At 39.5% G+C, this 22,945-nt stretch overlaps 1 protein-coding gene across 8 annotated transcripts in view; it reads right to left on the bottom strand.

Moving 5' to 3' along the window:
* clcn2a (chloride channel, voltage-sensitive 2a) overlaps positions 1–22,945 on the bottom strand; it is a 99,873-nt gene that overhangs the window by 70,471 nt on the left and 6,457 nt on the right. Inside the window, exon 1 of one of the 8 annotated variants that reach the window (XM_020045449.3) lies at positions 22,557–22,734. The exons of the other annotated variants lie outside the window; for them this stretch is intronic. Coding sequence (XP_019901008.1) covers positions 22,557–22,631 — 75 coding nt within the window. The 5' untranslated portion in view covers positions 22,632–22,734. Of the gene's footprint in view, positions 1–22,556; positions 22,735–22,945 lie in introns of those variants that run through there. 8 annotated transcript variants of the gene reach the window in all.

Below are 22,945 nucleotides of genomic sequence, written 5' to 3' on the forward strand. Positions count from 1 at the left end.
GCTGTGAATGATGTACTGTAACAGCACCTCTAGTGTTTAGTGTTCATGGATGTGACTGCACCCACATTCAGATGGCCAACACTGAGTTGAATTTTGGGAATCCGAATGTTTATCGTTAACTCATGCAACCTGTATAGGCCTGTTTAAAAGGGTCAGTGAGGTCAGTTTCACTTCTATTCTCCTTACACTCCACCCCCCCTTTCCCTTCAACCCGCCCTTCTAAATACAGTGCTGTGATCTGAGCTGTGCGAAGCCAAGAGGCTCATTGAGATGAGCAGCATGCCTCCTCCAGACTCTGCTCATTTTTTTCTCCCTTTTACCGGTGCTCTTCATCTCTGCTCGCCTCCCTCCAATTTTTCAATTTCTCTTTCTCCGTTAGCTGAAGGGGGATCGAGCTCCCGCCGTCCTCTACCCCTTTTGTGATTCCTCATTGAGATGGGCATCAGGTCTCCTCCAGGCTCGTTCTTGGTGCACGCTTGAGCAGGTGAGGCACTGAGGGAAAGCCAAGCAGCCATTTTTTGTTTTTTGTGAAGAGTGGAAGAAATGTCCAACAGCCCATTTCCCATCAGTTTTATAGCCACCAGCGTCCTCTGCACCTTTCCTAGTACCCTTCAAGCAGGGCAGTGCAACTCATCCCGCTTTGCAACACTTAATTGAACCATTTATCCCCCAAGCCTGGCAATGTAGACTGCCTGCAGAATCCCAATAAAACATGTTAGCGCACACTAGCTGATGTTTGTGGAAACACATGTATGTCAATGTGGGCTAAATGATAATGAATACAATTGTTCAGATGCACCCCCTCCTTTCAAAACCCCACAGTTGGACACAGGAACGTACAGCCATTAGGGTTATGAATAGTTCCTGTTAGCGGCCACATTCTGAGCTTGTGAGAAACCAGTTGGAGGCCATCTGGAGAGCAGTGTGCTGCAGTAGCAGCAGGCAGACTGGAAAGATATCAGTTAAATGAGCTCTTGTCACAACTCACACAATATCCTCACATTGTCATTAGAAAACAACATTGATAGAGCAACTTTGAAGATGATTGCTGGCAGCAATCCAGCAGTGCTTCTATTCATAATCCCAATAATGTTACTTTACCCCTACTATTACATGGAAGAAAAAACAAGAGGAAGAGTCGCTGCTGCAATTTGCGCTAGCTAATGTGGGGATCCGAATGAACAAAACACCTGAGATGTGTTCAACATTTGTTTCCTTTACTGTGAATAAAAATGCTAAAATTTTATGGTGAAACATCAAATAACTACTTTGTGCTTTGACATTCTGAATATGTATTTTTGAGGCAAATATATACTTTATTTGAATATTTAAAGAATATTTAAAGTAATAATTAAAATATTTCTGAAAAAGCAGTGGGACTGATTCAAACACATGCTGCATCATTACATGAACACCAGAAGGAAGGATCAGCCTATACCACTTGGCATTTTAGCTGTAATAACCAACATTAAAATGACTTTTCTATTCCTATTATTGTGAATTGCAATAATAGGAAGGTCTGGGGAACCTGAGGGGCATCAATATCTTCGTCATCCAAGAAATCCTACACTCTGGCCACATGAGGCCGGGCATTGTCCTGCCCCAGGAGGAATCTAGCATAAGAACTGCACCAGCATAAGGTGTGACCATGGCATCTCCAGACTCTTTCACATCTGTCATATGAACCTGCTCTCATCTGTAAAGAGACACTAATGGCAGACCTACCAATTCTGGGGAATTCTAATTGAGCTGCATGGTGCTGGGCTGTGAGCACAGGTCCCACTAGTGGATGTTGGGCCCTCATGCCACCCTCATGGAGGTAATTTTTTAGGCCTCTGGCAGTGCTTCTCCTGTTCCTCCTTACCGGTCCTGCTGCTGGATTGATGCCCTTCTATGGCTCGTCTCCTGGTATCTCCTCCATGCTGTTGAGACTGTACTGGGAGACACACTTGCAATGGCATGTATGGATGTGCCATCCTGGAGGAGCTAGATTACCTGTGCAACCTGAATGGGCTGCAGGAATTGCCTCATGCTATCAGCAGTGACAAGTACTCTAGCAAAACGCAAAACTAGAGAAGAATCAGTCCTAGAGAAGGATAAAGAGAGCAATTGTCTGTGGCCATCACCTGCAAAACCATTCCCTTTTGGGGGTTGTCTTGCTGTTGCCTCTCCAGTGCACCTGTTGTCACTTTCATTTGCACCAAAGAAGGTGATATTAATCCACAATCGCTTATGCTTCCTAACTGGACAGATTGATATCCCTGAAGTTTAATTTACTTGGTGTTATAATGTGATGATTGTGTTCCCTTAATTTTTTTGAGCAGTATATTTTGATTATACTTATTAACTCAACCTGAATCTATGATGTTATACCACTTTTGGAGTTGATTCCATCTACGAGTCTAGGTTAAATCTCCAAAAGCTTTGCAGACCTACACTGCAAAATATTTCCATTACTTATATTTCTTTAGGCTTTGTCAAAGTTTATGAGATCATGAGGATCAAGTCTTAGACTTTTTGCAAAAAGATTTTAGTCAAAACTACAACTTTAAATATTCACAGTATTATTGGTAAGCAACTCGAGAGTAGATAAGGCTTTTTGTTGGACTCCTCCTATTATCATTGCTTATGAAAGAGATCCAAACGTTAACATTATAGTAACAGTATGTTCCTAACATTATACACTTATAAAGTTCAGAAGGACACCTGCAGTTTTGATTACTCTGGGTGGTTGATTTCAACATCCACAGAATCTTTCACTGTGCATTGTGGGATTGTTGACGTGCTGTACGCTGCTTGCCGTTACCTACCTGGCTACCTGCCAAACTTTTTCGAATTGACTCTATATAAACTAATTGGTTAAATTCTACTTTAAGTGTTTACCAATGCAATATTGTTATCTGTTGACCTTTTCTACACCAGGACTCAATTTGGACATAATTAACGGAACTACTCACCCCTGAACACCCGAAGCTAAGTACCATTACTATGCCTTATCACTGTAATTGTAGCTACAACATGGAGGAGAACTATCGTCTTCAGGTAAAGATAGCTGATTTAGAGGCTTGGCTTTAAACGCAAATGTCAGGCAAGTACTATGTTAGTATAGAAAAGGAAAAAACTGCGTCTGCGCCACCAGGAAGAAACAACAGTGTTGCAAGAACTTTCTCTTGGTCACTGGAAAGAAATGCCGTCGACCAGTTAAACCTCTGACGCTGCTAGAGCCGACTGAGATTTTCAACAGGTTTTCCCCACACCTGCATAAAGTTGGCCCCCCACCCAACGCAAAACTTCTGCAAAATAGTCTAAATCGTTTGTACTCCGTTTGTGCCGTAAAAAATTATATAGATATTAAAGAATATTTTATAGGTCATTCTGAGGTCACTCAGCCCCCCAACATTTGTTGTGCTGCTTCAGTATTTTATATATTAGACATTTATTTATTGTTGATGACGTCAGTCATCCCCCCTACATGCTCCAAATTCAACAAAAATAGTGTCCTTTGTTTGTGCTTCGTTTGTGTTGGTTTGTGCCGTTAAAGTTTCCTTTCTGCTGATGCAGCATTTTATATATTAGACATTTAATTTTAGGTGTCACCAGCCCCATAACCTGCTCCTCAAAATAGGCTCAATCATGTATGCTCCGTTTGTGCCGCTGAAAGATTTGTTTGTGCTTCTGCAGTTTTAGGTACATAGCTACATTTCCACTTGATAGCGCACCGACTTTATTCTTTTTCCACTATAGCTCTGTCACTATCGGTAAAGCAGTCGCAAAAACCAACATTTGTTGGCACAAAAGGAGCACAAATGATTGAGCCTATTTTGAGTGAATTTGACCTATGAAATATTATTTAATAATATATCTACAAACAGCACAAAAAATGTTACAGCACAAACCAGCACGAACAATTACCCCGATTTTGCCATAGTTTTGCTCTGGATGGGGGACCATCTTTACACAGGTAAAATAAGTTTAATCGCTTCTGCTCCAGTTGTGCTGCTGTAATTGTTTTGCTATTAGTCCTAAAAAATATTGTATAGATAACGCTGAGGTCACTCAGCCCCCTAAATCCTCCAAATCCTCCAAATTCTTTGTTTTGCTTTGTTTGTGCTGGTTTGTGCCATTATAAGTTCCGTTTGGGCTGCTTAGACATTAGGATGAAACAGTCAGAGGTTACGAAGCAGAACATAGCATCAGCGTGTAAACTAGCTAGAAAGATGTGTCGGCATCGAGTAATTGTCTCTGGCCCCCTCCCAGCTAGGGGTGGTGACGAGCTCTACAGCAGACTTGCGCAACTCAATCACTGGCTGAAAACGAAGTTCTGCCAGGAGGTAGAGTTTGTAGATAACTGGCTCTCTTTTTGGGACTCTCCCAGAAATAGGGCCAGGCCTAATTTGTTGAAGAGCGATGGACACCATCCTAGCTGGAGTGGTGCTCTTCTTTTATCTAGGAACATTGACAGGACTCTTACTCCTATAGTCTCACCATGAGATAGGGTGCAGATCAGGCCGCAGGCTGATAGCCAGCCTGCTAGCATAGTGAAGTCTGTCGATAGCATAGCCAGAGTAGTTAGTACAGTTTTACCTATTGCCACTGTGACTCGTTCCAGGCTGAGAAAAGTTAAACAAGGTATTGCTAACATTAGCAACCTTATTAAGATAAAGCCTTCCTCCACCTCGGTCACAATTAAAAATGACTATCACCTCGCATCTCAAAATGGGACTCCTAAATGTTAGAACCCTTGCTCCAAAAGCAGTTGCAGTAAATTAATTAATCTCTGTTCATAACTAGATGTTATTGGCTTGTGTGAAACGTGGCTAAAGCCTGATGAATTCACTGCCCTAAATGAGGCCTCCTCCTGGCTATACTAGTGATCATATCCCCTATGCATCCCGAAAAGGAGGGGGTGTTGCAAATATTTATGATAAATGTACTCCCAAACACGTCACTGGTTTTCATTATTTTGATGTTTTGCTCATGAAAGTTAACCAGGCTGATAAATCGTTTTACATAGCTACTATTATACACAATGTTCTTCAATAAGTTTCCAGAATTCTTGTCTAACCATGTAGTCAAGGCAGATAGTATTTAAATTTTTGGCGATTTCAATATTCATATGGAAAAGTCCAATGATCCTCTTCAAAAAGCATTTGAAGCCATAATTGACTCAATGGGTTTTATCCAACATGTCTCAGGTCCAACACACTGCCACATTCATACCTTAGATTTAGTCCTGTCACGAGAAATAGATATTGTAGATCTAATAATTTCCCCCCCAAATGCTGGATTATCGGATCACTGTTTTATTACATTTACCGTTAAAACAAAAAATCCACTTGCTCCGCAAACAATGAGTTACAAAAGCCGTACTATAAATTCTCAGACTACAAAAAGATTTATTGATATTCTTACAAGCTCGCTCATCAAAGACAGTAAATAAATCTGCAAACAATCAAATTGAGGATGTAAACTCAACACTGCTAAATACTTTAGATACGGTTGCACCACTAAAAACTAAAATACACAGACAATACTAGAGCACTCAAGCAAGCCTCCAGAAAACTGGAGCGAAAGTGATGCTCCACGAAGTTGGGAGTATTTAGACTAGCCTGGATAGACAGTACACTACCATACCGAAAAAGCACCCACATCAGCTTATTTCTCCATCCTGATTGAGGTGAACAAAAACAATCCAAAATGTATCTTCAATACAGTTGCAAAGTTAACAAAAAAGAAACGCTCAGCAAGTGAAGGGCGTCTTCACTTTAGCTGTAATGAATACATGAACTACTTTGATGAAAAGGTCATCATCATTAGAAAACAGATAACTGACTCCTCCTTAAATAGTTATAGTCCCCAAAATCTCAGTTGTCCTAAAAATGTCCTGAACCTCCCTGACCAGGTGTCAATGGGGACACTTAAATTTTTTGATCCCGTATCGCTCGACACATTCACAAAATTTGTAATGAGTTCTAAACCCAAAAATAGTCAGCTAGACCCAATTCCAACAAAATTACTTAATGTGCTATTTCCTGTGCAAGGTCAGCCAATGTTGAACATAATATATTGCTCACTTTCCTCAGGATGTGTACCAAATTCACAAAAAATAGCAGAAATTATGACTTTTCAAAAAAAAAACCTGGATCCAGACATATTAAACAATTATAGGCCAATATCGAACTTCCCTTTCCTCTTAAAATTCTTAGAAAAATATGTTTCCCAACAACTGAATGCCTTCCTGAAGACAAATAACATTTATGAAATGCTCCAGTCCAGTTTCAGACCCTATCATAGTACTGAGGCTGCACTTGTGAAGGTAACAAATTACCTCAGACAAAGGTGCCGCATCCGTCCTGTTGCTCCTTGATCTTAGTGCTGCTTTTGACACTATTGATCACTCCCTTCTCTTAGAGAGACTGGAAACCCATATTGGGCTTTGTGGACATGCTTTGTGGACATGCCTGGTTTAAATCTTATTTATCTGATAGATATCAGTTCGTATGTGTGGATAGCATATCCTCTGACAATTCAAAGGTATGTTTTGGTGTTCCTCAAGGCTTGGTTCTGGGCCCATTATTGTTCTCACTATATATGCTGCCTCTGGGTGATGTAATCCGGAATCACAATTTCAATTTTCACTGTTATGCTGATGACACACAGTTACATATTTCAATGAAGCATGGAGAAGCCCCAAAATTAGCTACTTTGGAAGCATGTGTTTCAGATATTAGGTAGTGGATGACAGAGAACTTCTTGCTTTTAAACTCAAGAAAAACAGAATTGCTTGTTTTAGGAACCATGAAACAAAGAGCTTTGTTGGAAGATCTCACTGTGAACCTCGACGGCTGCATGGTCTTATCCCAAAAAACTGTAAGAGACCTCGGCGTTACCCTTAACCCTGACCTCTCCTTTGAAGAACATATAAAAGAGTTACTTATTTTCATCTTCAAAACATCTGAAACTTTCTATCAAAATCAGATGCAGAAAAACTAATCCATGCTTTTGTTACTTCTAGATTAGATTACTGCAATGCTCTTCTTTCCGGTTAACCTGACAAATCAATAAATAAACTTAAATTAGTGCTGCACACGGCTGCTAGAATCCTAACTAGAACAAAAAAACTTTAACACATTACTCCAGTACGTCTTTACACTGGCTGTAATGTTAAGGTTAGGGCTGATTTTAAGGTTTTATTGTTAACCTATAAACCAATAAATGGACTTGCTCCTACTTACCTCGCTGAAACGATCCAGCCATACATACGTACACGTAACCTTAGATTGCAAGATGCAGGCCTTTTAATTATAAATTTTATCATGAGCTGAACTCAAACATCTAAGACTTTCTCTATGTACACAAAAGGCTTATTTCTCTCAAATATTGTTCACAAATCTGTCAAAATCTGTGTTAGTGAGCACTTCTCCTTTACCGAGATAATTCATCCACCTTACAGGTGTGCCATATCAAGATGCTTATTAGACAGCATGATTATTGCACAGGTGTGCCTTAGGCTGGCCACAATAAATGGCCACTCTAAAATGTGCAGTTCCATCACATAGCACAATGCCACAGATGTCCTAGAATGAGAGTAAAAGTCTCTTCACAAATTGCTTGTGTGCATTTTACACTACTATAATTTGATTTTAAGGCATGAATGAATGTCCTGCTTTACATAATGTTTTTGTCATCATTGAAAATGTTATGCATTATAAAAAAAAACTGTCAACCAGTAAAAAATCCCTTTGACCAATTTCACAAAAATTCAGTGATTAGCATTCTAGATAACTGCTGCATCCATAATAAGTATTTTGAAAAGATGATCAGAAAAATATTTTCTTAATGAATGTTCAAGAAAGGATGGGAGTTTTAAATACTCAGAAAAGTACTGAAGGCTTATCTGCCCTAAGGTGAGAAATTGTGTTTGGTTGACTTAATAGAGTGCGGGACTTATGTGGTAATTCTGAAGTCACTTAATTTAAGTTTACATTTAAAACGGTTGAGGCCAGGGTTACAGTTAGAGATAGTTAAGAGTTAAGGCTGGGGTTAGGGTAGGAGTTACAGTTAGAGTATAGGGTAGGTACCAGCAGTATAACGTTCTCTCAGATAATTCTACCCATTCGAAATGCAAGCTCTGAATCAACTAATTACATGAAGTTCAGGATAGATCTGCCTCCAGTACAAAACTCCTGAACGCGGCCAGTCCTCTGCAAGCTGATGTGCGCCCGCCATTGCCTGATGTCTGTGTATCGTCTAGTGAAACGTTACAAAAGTACTAAACTCAGCACAGTGACAGAGCTTATGCAAAAGCCTCAGGCATTTGGACACGCTTGAAATAGTAGGATGCAAGAGATTTGAGTCATCAATAGAGGCAATGGAGGTTGGTGTTACATTAGTCAGCGAGAAACCACACACATATTCAAGTACACACAGTATGAAAAACGTACAATTGGAGACCCATACACATGCATGAAAAGACACCCAACTGCACCAACAGCGTAACCCCCTCTCCCACACATACATACACAAATTGTATAAATCACCTCATCCTTTTAGTGGTTCTGCAGGCAGACCATGAGACCATGGATGTTGTCAGAGAGTTTTAGAAACCTAACTGGGAAGCTGTCATGTTGTCATGAGTCTACCTGTGGGAGTGGGTATAATTTCCATAATCTAAAACATCATTGCCTTTATAGGAACATGTTTGGTTCAGTTTCCCACCACTACAACACTAATCTCTAAGTCTAGTTAGTATTATTTTGTCTTCTGTTTTATATAGTGCTCAGGTTTGCTTAAATAAAAAAGAGAAAATATTATGAAATGCTATTCTGCTTATGCATGTTCCTTTCTCATTATTATTATTATAAAAAGATAGATTAAAATATTGAAACCTGGTTTGGATCTTTCAAGTAACCAACAAAACTATGTCACATCCTCATAACCAAGGGATTTGACCTCTGACATTTGTTTTGTTTGAAAAATGGCCATTGCAGTCATTTCAGAAATCAAATTACTGTATCAAATTCAGCTGACACTCAGTCAAACCTGAATGTAAAATGTCAACATGCTGATTCTGCAGTACGCATTGTGCACGCTCGGTTCTCAATGTCCATTGAGATTGTATCGTTCTTTGTCCCTCCTTTCCCTCACAACTGCAGTATTTCATCATTAGGTAAGGGGTGGAGGGAGGGAGGGAGGGAGGGAAAGGAGAGAATGTGAAAAAGAAAATGTGGGTGAAATAATGTGAATTGAGAGGGATAGAAGCACAGATGAAGAGAGGGATAGAGATGGAGGAGAGAAAAATGGGTAGATAGGGAGTGAGAGAAGGTTAGATTGAGTGAGGGATACATTAGATGGAGGGAGTGAGAGGCATGGAGAGTGATGAAGATACCTTTATTCTGGCAGGAACTACAGTGGAACTGAGCCCACCTCTGTGTGTGTGCAGAGATAATTATGCTGACTATGTGAACAAAGATGCCTGTGCAAAGACAATGTGTGAGTGTATTTGCGTGAAAAACAGAGATTTAAAGGTATTTCTCTTGATGGTGAATCTCCTGCTAATGCTTTAATCACTTGCTGATGAAATAGAAATAATGAGAGCTAGCCAGTAAGACTTCCCAACTTGGATTCAGTCTGATAACTGGATTGGTTGAACAATACATCCATCGTCAAGACTATTATGTGGGAGTTTCACTATATCACAACTTGATGTGAGATGTTTCCTCAGCCTAAAAATAAAGACCTATGAGCATGTACATTGTAATGCAGGCAGAGTTGGGGAGTAACAATAATCTGTTACATGTAATATAATCTGTTATGTTACCAACTAAAATGCTCTAATCGGATTACAGATGCTTTCGAAAAAAATATGATTACCTTTGGATTATTTCAGTTGAAAAAGAATAGGTGGGCGAAATAATTAAGACATGTTGCATGCTTGATTTTTTTTAGAGTTTTAAAAACATCGTTATTTGAACCAAAATAAAAACTGAGTGTCATTATGCGCGCAAAGGTGGAAGTGCATAACCAGTTTAGTGACTAATGAAGCGCTAGTTTAATTGGTAAAAACAGAGTGTATCTACAATAATATTAGCCTATTAAAAGATCTAAGACTTTCTCTATGCACACAAAAGGCCTATTTCTCTCAAATATTGTTCACAAATCTGTCTAAATCTGTGTTAGTGAGCACTTCTCCTTGGCCAAGATAATCCTTTCACTTCACAGGTGTGGCATAACAAGAAACTGATTAATCAGCATGATTATTGCACAGGTGTGCCTTAGGTTGGCCACAATAAAAGGCCACTCTAAAATGTGCAGTTTCACTGTATTGGGGGGGCCTGGGGAGGTCCGAAAACCAGTCAGATTTTGGTGTGAGCACCATTTGCCTCACGCAGTGCAACATAGCTCCTTCACATAAAGTTGATCAGGTTGGTGATTGTGGCCTGTGGAATGTTAATCCAATCCTGTTCAATGGCTGTGCGAAGTTGCTGGTTATTGGCAGGACCTCGTATACGCCGATCCAGAGCATCCCAAACCTGCTCAAAGGGTGACATGTCCGGTGAGTATGCTGGCCATGCAAGAACTGGGATGTTTTCAGCTTCCATGAATTGTCTTCAGATCTTTGCAACATGGGGCCGTGCATTATAATGCTGCAACATGAGGTGATGGTCGTGGATGAATGGGACAACAATGGGCCTCAGGATCTCGTCACGGCCTATTTCAAAATGCCATCAATAAAATGCACCTGTGTTCGTTGTCCATAACACACGCCTGCCCATACCATAACCACACCGCCACCATGGGCCACTCGATCCAGCAAACCGCTCACCCACACAACGCCATACAGTCTGTCTGCCATCTGCCCTGTACAGTGAAACCTGGGATTCATCCGTGAAGAGAACACCTCTCCAAATTTCCAAATGCCATTGAATGTGTGCATTTGCCCACTCAAGTCTGTTAAGACCACGAACTGCAGTCAGGTCGAGACCCCGATGAGGATGACGAGCATGCAGATGAGCTTCCCTGAGACGGTTTCTTACAGTTTGTGCAGAAATTATTTTGTCAAGCAAACTGATTTTTGCAGCAGCTGTCCAGGTGGCTGGTCTCAGACAATCTTGGAGGTGAAGATGCTGGATGTGGAGGTCCTGGTCTGGTGTGGTTACACATGGTCTGCGGTTGTGAGGCCGGTTGGGTGTACTGCCAAATTCTCTGAAACGCCTTTGGAAACTGCTTATGGTAGAGAGATTAACATTAAGTTCACAGGCAACAGCTCTGGTGGACATTCCTGCAGTCAGCATGCCAATTGCACGCTCCCTCAAAACTTGCAACATCTGTGGCATTGTGCTGTGTGATGGAACTGTACATTTTAGAGTGTCCTTTTATTGTGGCCAGCCTAAGGCACACCTGTGCAATAATCATGCTGTCTAATCAGCATCTTGATATGCCACACCTGTGAGGTGGTTATTTTATCTCTGCAAAGGAGAAGTGCTCACTAACACAGATTTTGACAGATTTGTGAACAATATTTGAGAGAAATAGGCCTTTTGTATACATAGAGAAAGTCTTAGATCTTTGAGTTCAGCTCATGATAAATGGGGGCGAAAACAAAAGTGTTGCGTTTATAATTTTGTTCAGTGTCCTTGATAGCAAAAAAACTTATTTGAGGTCAGCCCCGTAGTTCAGCTGTTTTGAAACGCTGTTAGCTAGAGTGCGGAAGTTTACAGATGTTATGAGAAAAAATTGTTTCACGTAGAACATAACCACTGAAACAAAGCTCGTTTTGGCACAATTTTTTCAGAAGAACATATGGAGACCTATATCAATATACCCTTGCCTTCCTGTTTTGGAAAACTGAATGTATCATATTATTTTAAACTCTGTTGCCCTGTTCACTTTCATTTTAGCCCCGTAGTTCAGCCTTTCACTTCAAAAAATCGTAAACTCTCAAAACTGTATTAATTCCAAAAAAGAATGTCGCCACAGTCCAGGATTAGGCTAGATAATCAGAAAAAAGGCCCCAGGATCAAAAATAGCTAACCTTTCCTTTACGTTTAGGGTTAGGTTTATAATAAATATCAGGGAAGAGTAAGGGAAAGGGTTTAAGTTTTATGGTTAGGGATTGGATCATGTTTAAAGTTAGGATTAGTGTTTGTGGATAGTCAGTTGAAAATAAATCCCTGCTAAAGTTAAGGTTAGTGTAAGGTTTTGAATAAGTGTTAGGTTTAGGTAATTGGTGAGGGTGAGGGATAGGATAAGTCTTAAGGTTAGGGTTAAAATATAATACATTTTTTACAGATAGTCTGTAAAGTATCTGCAGGTTAACTATCCAAATAAAGTGTTACTTATTAACACTTTATTTGGATAGTTACTAGGTTGATTTGATCATGTGCTTTGTATTGTTTCTGTGTTGAAAGGTGAAATTTGTCTTTAACTACAGCGTTCTGGCAAAGAGCAGCAGGTTGTTTCAAAATGTCTACGTGGAGAAATTCATTGTTCCCTCTTTTCTGACCTAGTTTTAAAAAAATCATGCTGCTGCTATCGTGCTTGACAGTAGGTACTGTGTACTTTGAGTGATATGCCATATTCCATATATTTTGGAAGGTTATACTTGTCTCATCAACATAATTGATTTCCCATAGGGTTATACAAAAAAAAAATCTTCAAAATGTATACAGGAGTGGATTTTTTATTAGATGATTCTGTAGTGGCTAAACCATGGATAACAATTTTGATAATAGAGTGTTTTTGGGGTTAAGAACCATGTACCATCACAATAGTGACAATAGTATAATAGTGATGCTCTGTTAATTCTTAACGTAACCACTTTCAATGAAAGCCTAAACCTAACCATTAATGGTACCTTATGCAGCATTTAACATTGAAAATATCAGATAATAACCGTTACATACCATCAGTTAACGTTAAAAAACAGTAGACTGTTGGAAGTTAAACTGCTTCAAACAGGTCAGTATGCTCATGGTTAGTAATGACAATGTCAGATCCTAATGGAGTTATAGAACCGATATACAATTCACTGCCGATAGGTGGTGTTTTAAGTTGCATATGGCACCTTTAAAGAGAAACTAAAAATCCTAGTAAACATAGAAAATGAAAAATAGTAACAGTTCCCTGACAGTAATTTTATTTTAGTAGTAAATGTAGGTCTTTACCCACTTTTGTCTAAACATTAGTTAAATGCCTAAAGGAATTATTTTTTTATGGAGCTATTCATTTTGTCATATATTTTTTGATATCCAATTTGCGATTAAGGCCCTGCCACATTGTAGAAATTCCCAGTGCATTGGGAACAGTCAATGTGACATATTTCTTCCAAAACTACATCAAATGCCATTCTGGTTCTTATGACACTGCTCCCTAAACTTGAATCCCAAAACACCAGAGGGAATGCATTTTCTGAATCACTGTTGTGTTTCCTGCACCCAAGAAGTAATAAGGAGTTGCTAGAACCATATTTGAATACTAATTTCTAAAAACCTGGATGGTGGTGCACTCCAGTTGTTCTCACTATCTTTAATTTCATTTTGCTTCACCTTTAATTTTAACTGATGTAAATGATTACATTGTTTTGACTTTTCTGTGGCAAAAGTAATAGTCCCTCTTGGTAGGTGTTGTTCAGAACCCACATTAATGGGTCATTCAATGATTATCAGTGGAAACACCTACAAGCAACTTATTTAAGTTGATTAGTAGGAAAAGTAAAAGCTGGTCAAAGCTATGTACTGCTTCCTTAGCTTCCTATCTTGTAGCAGAAGATAGATCCCAGGAGTCTAGAGATGAAAGAGACGAGGGAGGGGACACAATGATGGGTGCACCCACAAGCAGCAGCCCAGAGATAAGCTGCATACCGACAGGGCCTTAAAAAGTACATTAGCTAAATTTGTCTCTAGACTCTATTACCGAGGGGTCTGAACACTTGGCAAACCAAGCGGCAAAGTCTCTGAATTTTACAGCCTATGCATGTGGTGAGCTGTGAACAATTCCTTCAACCAGAAACATGAGCCACAGAATTGGTGTGTATCCATGTTTCATTCCAAAAAGAAATCCCACCTCCAAATATTTATGAATAATCACCCTGACCCAATGTTTTTCAACTGAATGCAATATGAAGGTGTAGGGTAGAGAGTTATACAAAAAAAAGTCTAATAACACTTAACACAGACGATTCCATGTGATGTCATGCACCTCTATCCCTCCTCTATAAACAAACGCATATGCACATCACACATACCAAATGAAACACATTCTTGTTTTCTCACACACCTATAAATATTACCACACACATCATTATCCGTGCACATACAAACATATTGTGTGTGCATGGGTACCGTAGCATTCATGTGCATCTTCACTGCAGTTTTCTGTACAGGGCTTCTCCTGTTCAGGCTTCTCCTTTGTTCATCTCTCATTACCTCCACCCATCCATACATCCCTCCCCTGAGTCATATAGGTGGCAGACGCTGGCAATGGAAGTATTGCACTAAACAGGGGTTCCAGAACTCATGGAACAGGACCATTATATATACTATATATACATATACAGTCAATTGAAGTATTGGCATCTTTTATAAAAAATAAACAACACAAAGAATTACACCTATTTAGGGCTTAAATAAAAAGGGGAGCTATATAAATTCAACAACACAATAAATTCCCAAACAATTTTTTTTGAGTAGTGTGATTTTTTTCCACAAAACATTTAAAATCAATGGCACCCTACTATGAATATTCCGAAAGGCTCCCCTGGAGTGGATAACACCATTGAGCCTCTTCCTGTAAAGTCTGACAAGGTTGGCGCCCACTTTTAGGAGGGGTCTTGGACAATTCTTTATAGTCTAAGGGTCTTAACTTTGTGTTGGTGGACTGCCCTCTTCAATTCAGATTACAGGTCAGACACAATTGGACACTGAAATGTTCTTGGTAAAACATTGATTTTGTGGTCCCGCAATCACTTATGTGTTGATTTTGATGTATATTTGGGTTCATTGAGTTGTTAAAAGGTCCATCCATAGCCAACCAGATTTTGGGCTGAAATATCCTGGTACTGAGTGGATTCATTATGCAGTTGGTCTTCAAGAGCCACTGGCCCACTAGTACTAAAACAGCCTCAAAGCATCAGTGATACAACACCCTATTTTACTGTGGCTATACGGATATGGCGATGGTGTGTGTGGCCGAAAAATATAAATGTTTGTTGTTCGAATAACGCTTGGCAAAGTTCAGGCACTTTGTGTTGGGCTCAGCAAGGGCTTCTTTCATGCAACCCTTCCAAAGAGCTTGTGATACAACCAACCGTTGATTTTGAGACTTGATAACCCCAATATTCCACTAGACTGCACAGTTCTGAAACTGTGATCCTTGGATTCTTCTTTGCCTCCCTCATCATTTTCCTCACTGTGTGTGGTGGCAGCATTCACATGGGTCCTCTTCTTGGCAACTGTTTCAGATTTCTGAAACTCTTTTGTAATTACCCTGACTGTGTATTAGTAGTATTTTCTGTTTTATGTATTTTTGATATCCTTTACCTCATCTGTGAAGGTCAACAACCATCTGTCTCCTTTCAGTTTACAGCTCTTGTTTTACCCATGGTGACGGATGACAAGGGGAATTTACATAAGTTTGACTTTATATTTATACCCCAAGGAAACTGGAACAGGTGAAATGCATCAATACTTTTCCTGGAGACTGAAACCAAATTAAAAGAATGGAGTGAACAGATGTTACTTTTTTGTTTTTATTGTAAATATTCTTTACTGGTGATTACAAGCTTGTCCCATCTAAGCTTTTTTTAAATATCTAAAAATATAGTTTTTACAGCTTTATAAGCTGGACAATAATAAAGGAAGTGGAATTTACTAGCTCCACTGCACAACATTTTGTCTAACAGGATAGACGAAATATAGTACAGTGGATATAAAAAGTCTACTTAACCCTGTTAAAATGCCAGGTTTTTGTGATGAGACAAAGAAGAATGAGACAAAGATAAATCATGTCAGAACTTTTTCCACTTTTAATTTGACCTATAAAGTGAACAATTAAATTGAAAAACAAACGGAAATCTTCAAGGGGGGAAAATGAAAACTTAACTGTACAATAACCTGGTTGCACCCTCTTATCACTGGCAATGTGGCTGTGTTCAGATTTAACCAATCACATTCAAACTCATGTTAAATAGAGGTCATTACACACCTGGGATCATTTAAAGTGACTCTAATTAATCATAAATAAAGTTCAGCTGTTCTAGTAGGATTTTCCTGACATTTTCTTAGTTGCATCTCAGAGCAAAAGCCATGGTACACAAAGAGCTTCCAAAGCATCAGAGGGATCTCATTGTTGAAAGATGTCAGTCAGGAGAAGGGTACAAAATAATTTCAAAAGCATTAGATATACCATGGAACACAGTGAAGACAGTCATCATCAAGTGGAGAAAATATGGCACAACAGAGACATTACCAAGAACTGGACGTCCCTCCAAAACTGATGAAAAGAAAACTGGTCAGGGAGGCTTCCAAGAGGTCTACAGCTATATTAAACTGCAGGAATTTCTGGCAAGTACTGGCTGTGTGCTACATGTGACAAAAAAAATCTCCCATATTCTTCATATGAATGGGCTATGGGGTAGGGTGGCAAGACAGAAGCCTTTTCTTACAAAGAAAAACATCCAAGCCCAGCTGAAGTTTGCAAAACCAAACATCAAGTCTCCCAAAAGCACGTGGCAAAATGTGTTATGGTCTGATGAAACCAAGGTTGAACTTTTTGCCCATAATTCCATAATGGTGTTAAAACAACACTGCACATCACCCAAAGAACACCATACCCACAGTGAAGCATGGTGGTAGCAGCATCATGCTTTGGGGCTGTTTTTCTTCAGCTGGAACCAGGGCCTTAGTCAGGCTGGAGGGAATTATGAATCCAATTAAACATTGGTGGGGTGATCTGAAAAGGGCTGTGCACAGGAGATGTCCTCGCAATCTGACAGATTTGGAGCGCTTTTGCAAAGAATAGTGGGCAAATATTGCCATGTCAAGATGTGCCATGCTAATAGACTCCTACCCAAAAAGACTGAGTGCTGTAATAAAATCAAAAGGTGCTTCAACAAAGTATTAGTTTGAGGGTGTGTACACTTATGCAACCAGGTTATTTTGAGTTTATTTTTTTTATTTTTTTCCCCTCAAAGATTTCAATTTGTTTTTCAATTGAATTGTTTACGTTATAGGTCACATTAAAGGTGGAAAAAGTTCTGACATGATTTATCTTTGTCTCATTCTTTTACATTACAAGAACCTGGCATTTTAACAGGGGTGTGTAGACTTTTTATATCCACTGTATATGTACATCTATGACACTCCATTCAGTATTATGATATTATGATACATGATATGATATATGATACACAATGACTTGTGTGTAAGATTATTGTACCAAGTTGTATACGGACACTGAGAATTTCAGAGATTGACTTTATTTGACATGAACATGGAGGGTACCGAAATGCTAGACAAATTTCTTTAACCAGTGTAGAGTTTGGTGAATCTCAAACCGACCACTATAACCTACACACTTGTTTGGTAAATTAGTCTTATAATATGTGTCAGAGAAATGTCTGTTGTATACTTGTGCCTATATTTTAGTTATCAAATAGTGTTTTCTTGACATTTCATTGTACCTTTTAGTTTGAAATTAGCTATGTTGCCTATTTGATTCGGTGCAGTGATTTATGGTAAACTTGCAAACAAAAAAAAGGGAAAAGTTGAATCAAGAGAAAAGGTGCTTTGCTTGAGAGAAAATATGCTTGAAAGCAAACAAGGTATTTACTTTAAACATTGTTTTATTTTAATATTCCAAATGTATAGAAAATGTATTGAACAAACATTTTGTAAGGATATTACTGTGAGTCTGCCAGCAATGTAATGTTACATACAGCTATTGTTTTTGGAGGCCAATACTAGCTAACCACATTACTAAGCTATTTGTCTCACAATTTGAGCTATTTTGTTTTAAAAGGAAAATATTAAATATGTTTTGGAATTGTAGGAGCTTTTCATTTTTACTCCATCATCTCTTATGGTGTGTGTATGGAATGGTGCAGCAAAAAACTTTTCCTGAACCATCAATTCGAGAGTTGACCATCACAGAGCTGGGAATGCTACAGTAAGAGCTTAACCCTGATCAGAATCCTGATGGCTTGCTGCATCTGAATGGTGTCTATGACAAGAGATCTTCACAGTGCCACACTTCTACTTCGTCTGGTGATGCTGACATCGGACCCTATACTGAGCCGTCCTGCAACTCTCCTTAGGTCATGGCCACTACAGTATATACTTCAATATAGTTAACTTCAATAGTTAACCTTGCATCCTCATGGTCAGTGATTATATAGGTTTGATGGTCAAAAACTATCAGGGTCACTAGGTGTGATGGTCAGAAACTTTCATATACACATATGTAATGGAACACAAGTATTCTTTGTAAGTTGAGAAACTGATCAGTCGCAGGTTTCACTGCACAGTCAACAAGCCATCTTTGGAGATCAGAGGTGTTGCTACGATCACTACATTCAGGGCTTATCCTACCGCCCCCCTGGGACAGAGAGTACAGGGTTTTGAATGTACATGAAGAAAATGTCAATATACATGCTAGCGGCCTACACGTCTACATTGTTATAATGCGCAATCGGAATTATAGATCAGGGGCTTTTTTTTTGGTCAATTTGAGATCCGAGGCTATTCATAAAAGAGCCAGGGCCTAATAGCCCCGGACGCCCACGCCCAACGACGCCACTGTTGTAGATGTTAGAAAAGGTTAACTTTAAAACTTGCAACTGATATTTTTGTATACGATATGTAGCCCATTTAATTGGGGTTCCCCAGTCACTTGTTGTTTTTTATGTAGCTAATATCTATTTTCAAAAATATCTGTTAAATCAAATTAGTGGGGGGAGAGCAATATGTGTGACGTTGTATGATTCTGCATTCATGCTTGCACGATCCTGCTCTCCCTGAGCGTCTGCATAGAGAGTCCAAAAATTACTTCAAATGATCTATGATGAACTTAAACAGATGTTTAGCATTTGTCATTAATCCCATTTAAACTACCTCTGAATTAATTGACTGCCATGGAATTTCTATTTAAATCAAAGCAAATTAACAGGGAGAAAGAATTTAATTGAATTCAATTTGAATTTTGTGGAATTTAGTTCAACCTTGCCATGTGGAGACACCTGAATCCACTTGACAAATTATGGATATTTAGCTGAGATACAGCTCGGATGGTGCAAAAGCCTGACTTAAGGCAGCAAAGAAAGTGAGTGAACAATGCTGAGCCAGGATCAGGTGCTCAGTGTCAAAAACGCTAATGCTAACAAATGCATTTTGGCAATGTGCGATAATTGGTTCATTTTAAATGCAATTAGCGGGCCATTCTCCAAAGATATAAATAGCTAACGTGCATTTCACTACATCATAGCTGCTTAACACCAGCCCCGACAGTGCAAAATAACCCACCCTGCATCTAGTAAAACAAAGGATATTTTCAATTTCAGCCCCATCTGCAGCTCCAAGCCCAAGGGCTCTTGAAAGAACAACACACAGCATAGTCATTTGTCAAACATAAAGATGCATTCCAGAGAATTGTTACGATTTCACCCATTAGTTTAGAAAATGGGTTCCAGTTTTTCAAATACTATGTCATTCAATTGTACTATGTAATTTATTTTGTACGATATGTCATGACTTATATATAAAAATATATATCTGTGCTCCTGTTATTTTTCTGAATGTAAATGTGTGCAATATGTAACAAACTGGTCGATACTTTAAGGGTATCTGAAAGCCCTACATTGTCATTTTTTTCATGTGTTTTCAACTGGAAATGAAAAAAGTACTGGGCCTGCTGGAGTATGTCAGTAAATTTTGTCAGCAAAAGATAGTACTACATCCTTATAGCCAGCACAGCAATCTGAGACGTTCCTTCACACACAAGCACACCCCGGCAAACGCACACACTCAGAGGTATACATGTAGGCATGAAAATGAAAACACACACAACATACCACACACATGCAATTGTATAGGTCATCTATATTACTCTGCAGGTGCAGAGCCATTGATCATGGTGCTGATCGATAGTCACAGAAGATGATGGCAGGCCAGAGAACACATTGTGCTGAGTCTTAGCGCCATTTTACACAACCATTGATTGCCTCACTGAGACACGTACCACACAAAAGAACAGAAAAAAACCCTCTGTGTTACACACAGGAAGCTACATCAATTTGCAGAAGCAGGGGCACAAGGCAACACACACGCGAACACTGACAAATGCGCGCACACACACACATAAAAGAAAAGCACATACTCTCAAACAATAATTCTCTCAGAAAACCACTGAAACAAAAAATTGAAAGACATGCTGAAACCCAATTTTGTTCATTATTACACAAGATGCACCTAAATAAGTGTTCATCCCACCCTTCAAATGTTGAAGAGAAGCCATGATATTTTGTTGCAAACCAGCATACTGTCCGGGTGTGCTGTCTCCACTTGACGCCTACATGCAGAGCACAAATAGCACAGAATCTCCTAAAAATGCACGAGAGCCCCCTTGCCCACCCTTTTCCTCTCTCACACTCAGACACTCAATAGAGGCCACATAGACATGCAGACAGCTCCGGCTGTCTGTTACAGATAAAAGATAAACACAGAGAAAAAAGACTGCAGTATACACATACACACACTCAAGTTTGAATGTAAATCAAAGAAATACATATTTTTGGAGGTGCACAATTAGTATAGCTGTCAGTCAATCACTCTGGTCACATTTCTCTCTTCTTCTCCCTTCCTCTCTCTCTCCCTCTATCTCCCTTTCCATCTTTAGATATCCCTCCAAAGGGCTCCAGGTCACATCTGTCTATCACACAGTGGCATGAGTGGGTAGAACTGGTGCATGCAGCAATTAATATTCCACTTTGTAGTTGTGTAGATGGGCGGATGGAGCAGAGAAAAAGGGATGGAAAGGGAAAAAGACAGAACTGACAGGGCATCAGAGCTGTCGATAAAGATGTGAACAAATAAGTAACATAGGGGCAGAATAACCCAGAAACAGGTAAGAAGGGAGGGGTGGATGAATAAGTAAAAGAGGATACTGGTGTAGAAATATAGAGCATTGTTTAAAAAAACTTGAAGAGAACACACAGTAAAAGAAATTTGAGAGTGGAAAGTGTGGAGAGAAAATATTGTGGAAAAGGTGAAGAGTTCAGAGACAAAGTGGAAGGAAAGGACTTTGTTTGTTTTACTTTTATTTTACCAGGCAAGACAACAGAACAAATACATTGAGAATAATGGCCAGACAGGAGGCAAAACACCTCTAATAGGTGTTGGTTACTGGGATTAAATCAAAAGAAAAACAACACAAACAGAAGACACATAGCAACAGAACACTTACCACAACAACCACAACAAAATAAAAGCTATAAAAAACAACACTAAAATATAAAATAAAGACTTATTAAGAAATGCACAACACACAGTAGGCCTGGTAATATAATGGATAACATTAAAACCACATCAGGATCAGGTGAATTAAAGCAAATAGTGGCTCTGCAATAGCGTCATGCCAATAAACAATGCTGCATACTGTAGCCTATTTGCGAGAGAGAAAAATAGCCAACGTGTCAATCACGTGCATGATTTTGACGCGATTCAAGCAAAACAATTTGAATTACGTATTTTGAACGTATTTTCAACCCAAATGCCGTCTTTACGACGTCTTATGCTTGTAGGGCAGATACATGGGGCCGCTTTTTTAAATCACTTACCTGGCTTACAGCAATGATATAGGAAAATGTAATAGAAATACTAAACCTATTTATTTGAAATCCAGTGCGATAATCGAAATCCGAATAGATAACATTTGGAATAACCGAGGATTAACAGAAGATTAAAAATAAGGTGACATCCTTTATCATTAAAGGACCTGACCTGGCACGAAACTATAACTTCATGCTCCGCTCCAGAGCGTGCGGGCCTCTAAATAGCCACTTAATTGTGGACGGTCACGACTGGGTGCGTTATCGATAACTGGCCAGCACACTTTTAAATCTAAGTGGCCACTCTGTGAATGTCCCGTAAGATCGCCATGGATCACTGTCATATAGAGACGCCACACGGTGGCACACACAGACATACACGCCACACGGACGCACACACAGATACATACAGTCCATTGCTCCGCTCTTGAAATGGATGTTAGTCTTTAATCGATTTCTTACAGCCACATACTGTATTTTATTATAACGGCGCAGCAGTCAAGCCACAGCAATTACAATGGAAAATCGCACCACCAGACTAGAAATCCAACATTCCGAGAATGGCATTTAAAAACCGGACAGTCTCTTAAACATTTTTTAAAAGCCTTGCGAAAAGGCACTGCGCATTGACAGTGTCGTTGGATTTTCATGCATGGCATCTGGCAATGTGATTTGTAATCATAAATTTAGATTATCAAATAATCACAGGTTGGGGCTTATCCCGCTAAAAACTTACCAAAGTTTGCTGGTATTGGAGCGACCGATTCTCGGCCTTATCCTTGACCGGCATTGTCGCAATGTTCTCATCCATATGGCCTATCCACAGCCCGCATTGATCCAATGAATGTCCTGGGCGTTAGACAGTTATGGCCATCGATACATGTGCAGTGTTAACAGTGTATTATCACTGACAACCCCCGCTGCTATTGAAGAACTAGTGCAATCTGTGCCAGATGAGTAGCCGCATATGCCGGTTGCTTCAAAGCCGTCTCCCTCCTCCACGCGTTGGTTTAGTACGTCCCAGTGGAGTTTAAAAGGGAACAGAGTTGATATGTTATGTTTCGCGGGGGTTGGCGCAGTGTCCAAGCACTATGAGTTTACCATGAGGCATCGTATTACTTCCTA

Source organism: Esox lucius, chromosome 3 (genome assembly GCF_011004845.1).
Source record: "Esox lucius isolate fEsoLuc1 chromosome 3, fEsoLuc1.pri, whole genome shotgun sequence".
Taxonomy (NCBI): domain Eukaryota; kingdom Metazoa; phylum Chordata; class Actinopteri; order Esociformes; family Esocidae; genus Esox; species Esox lucius.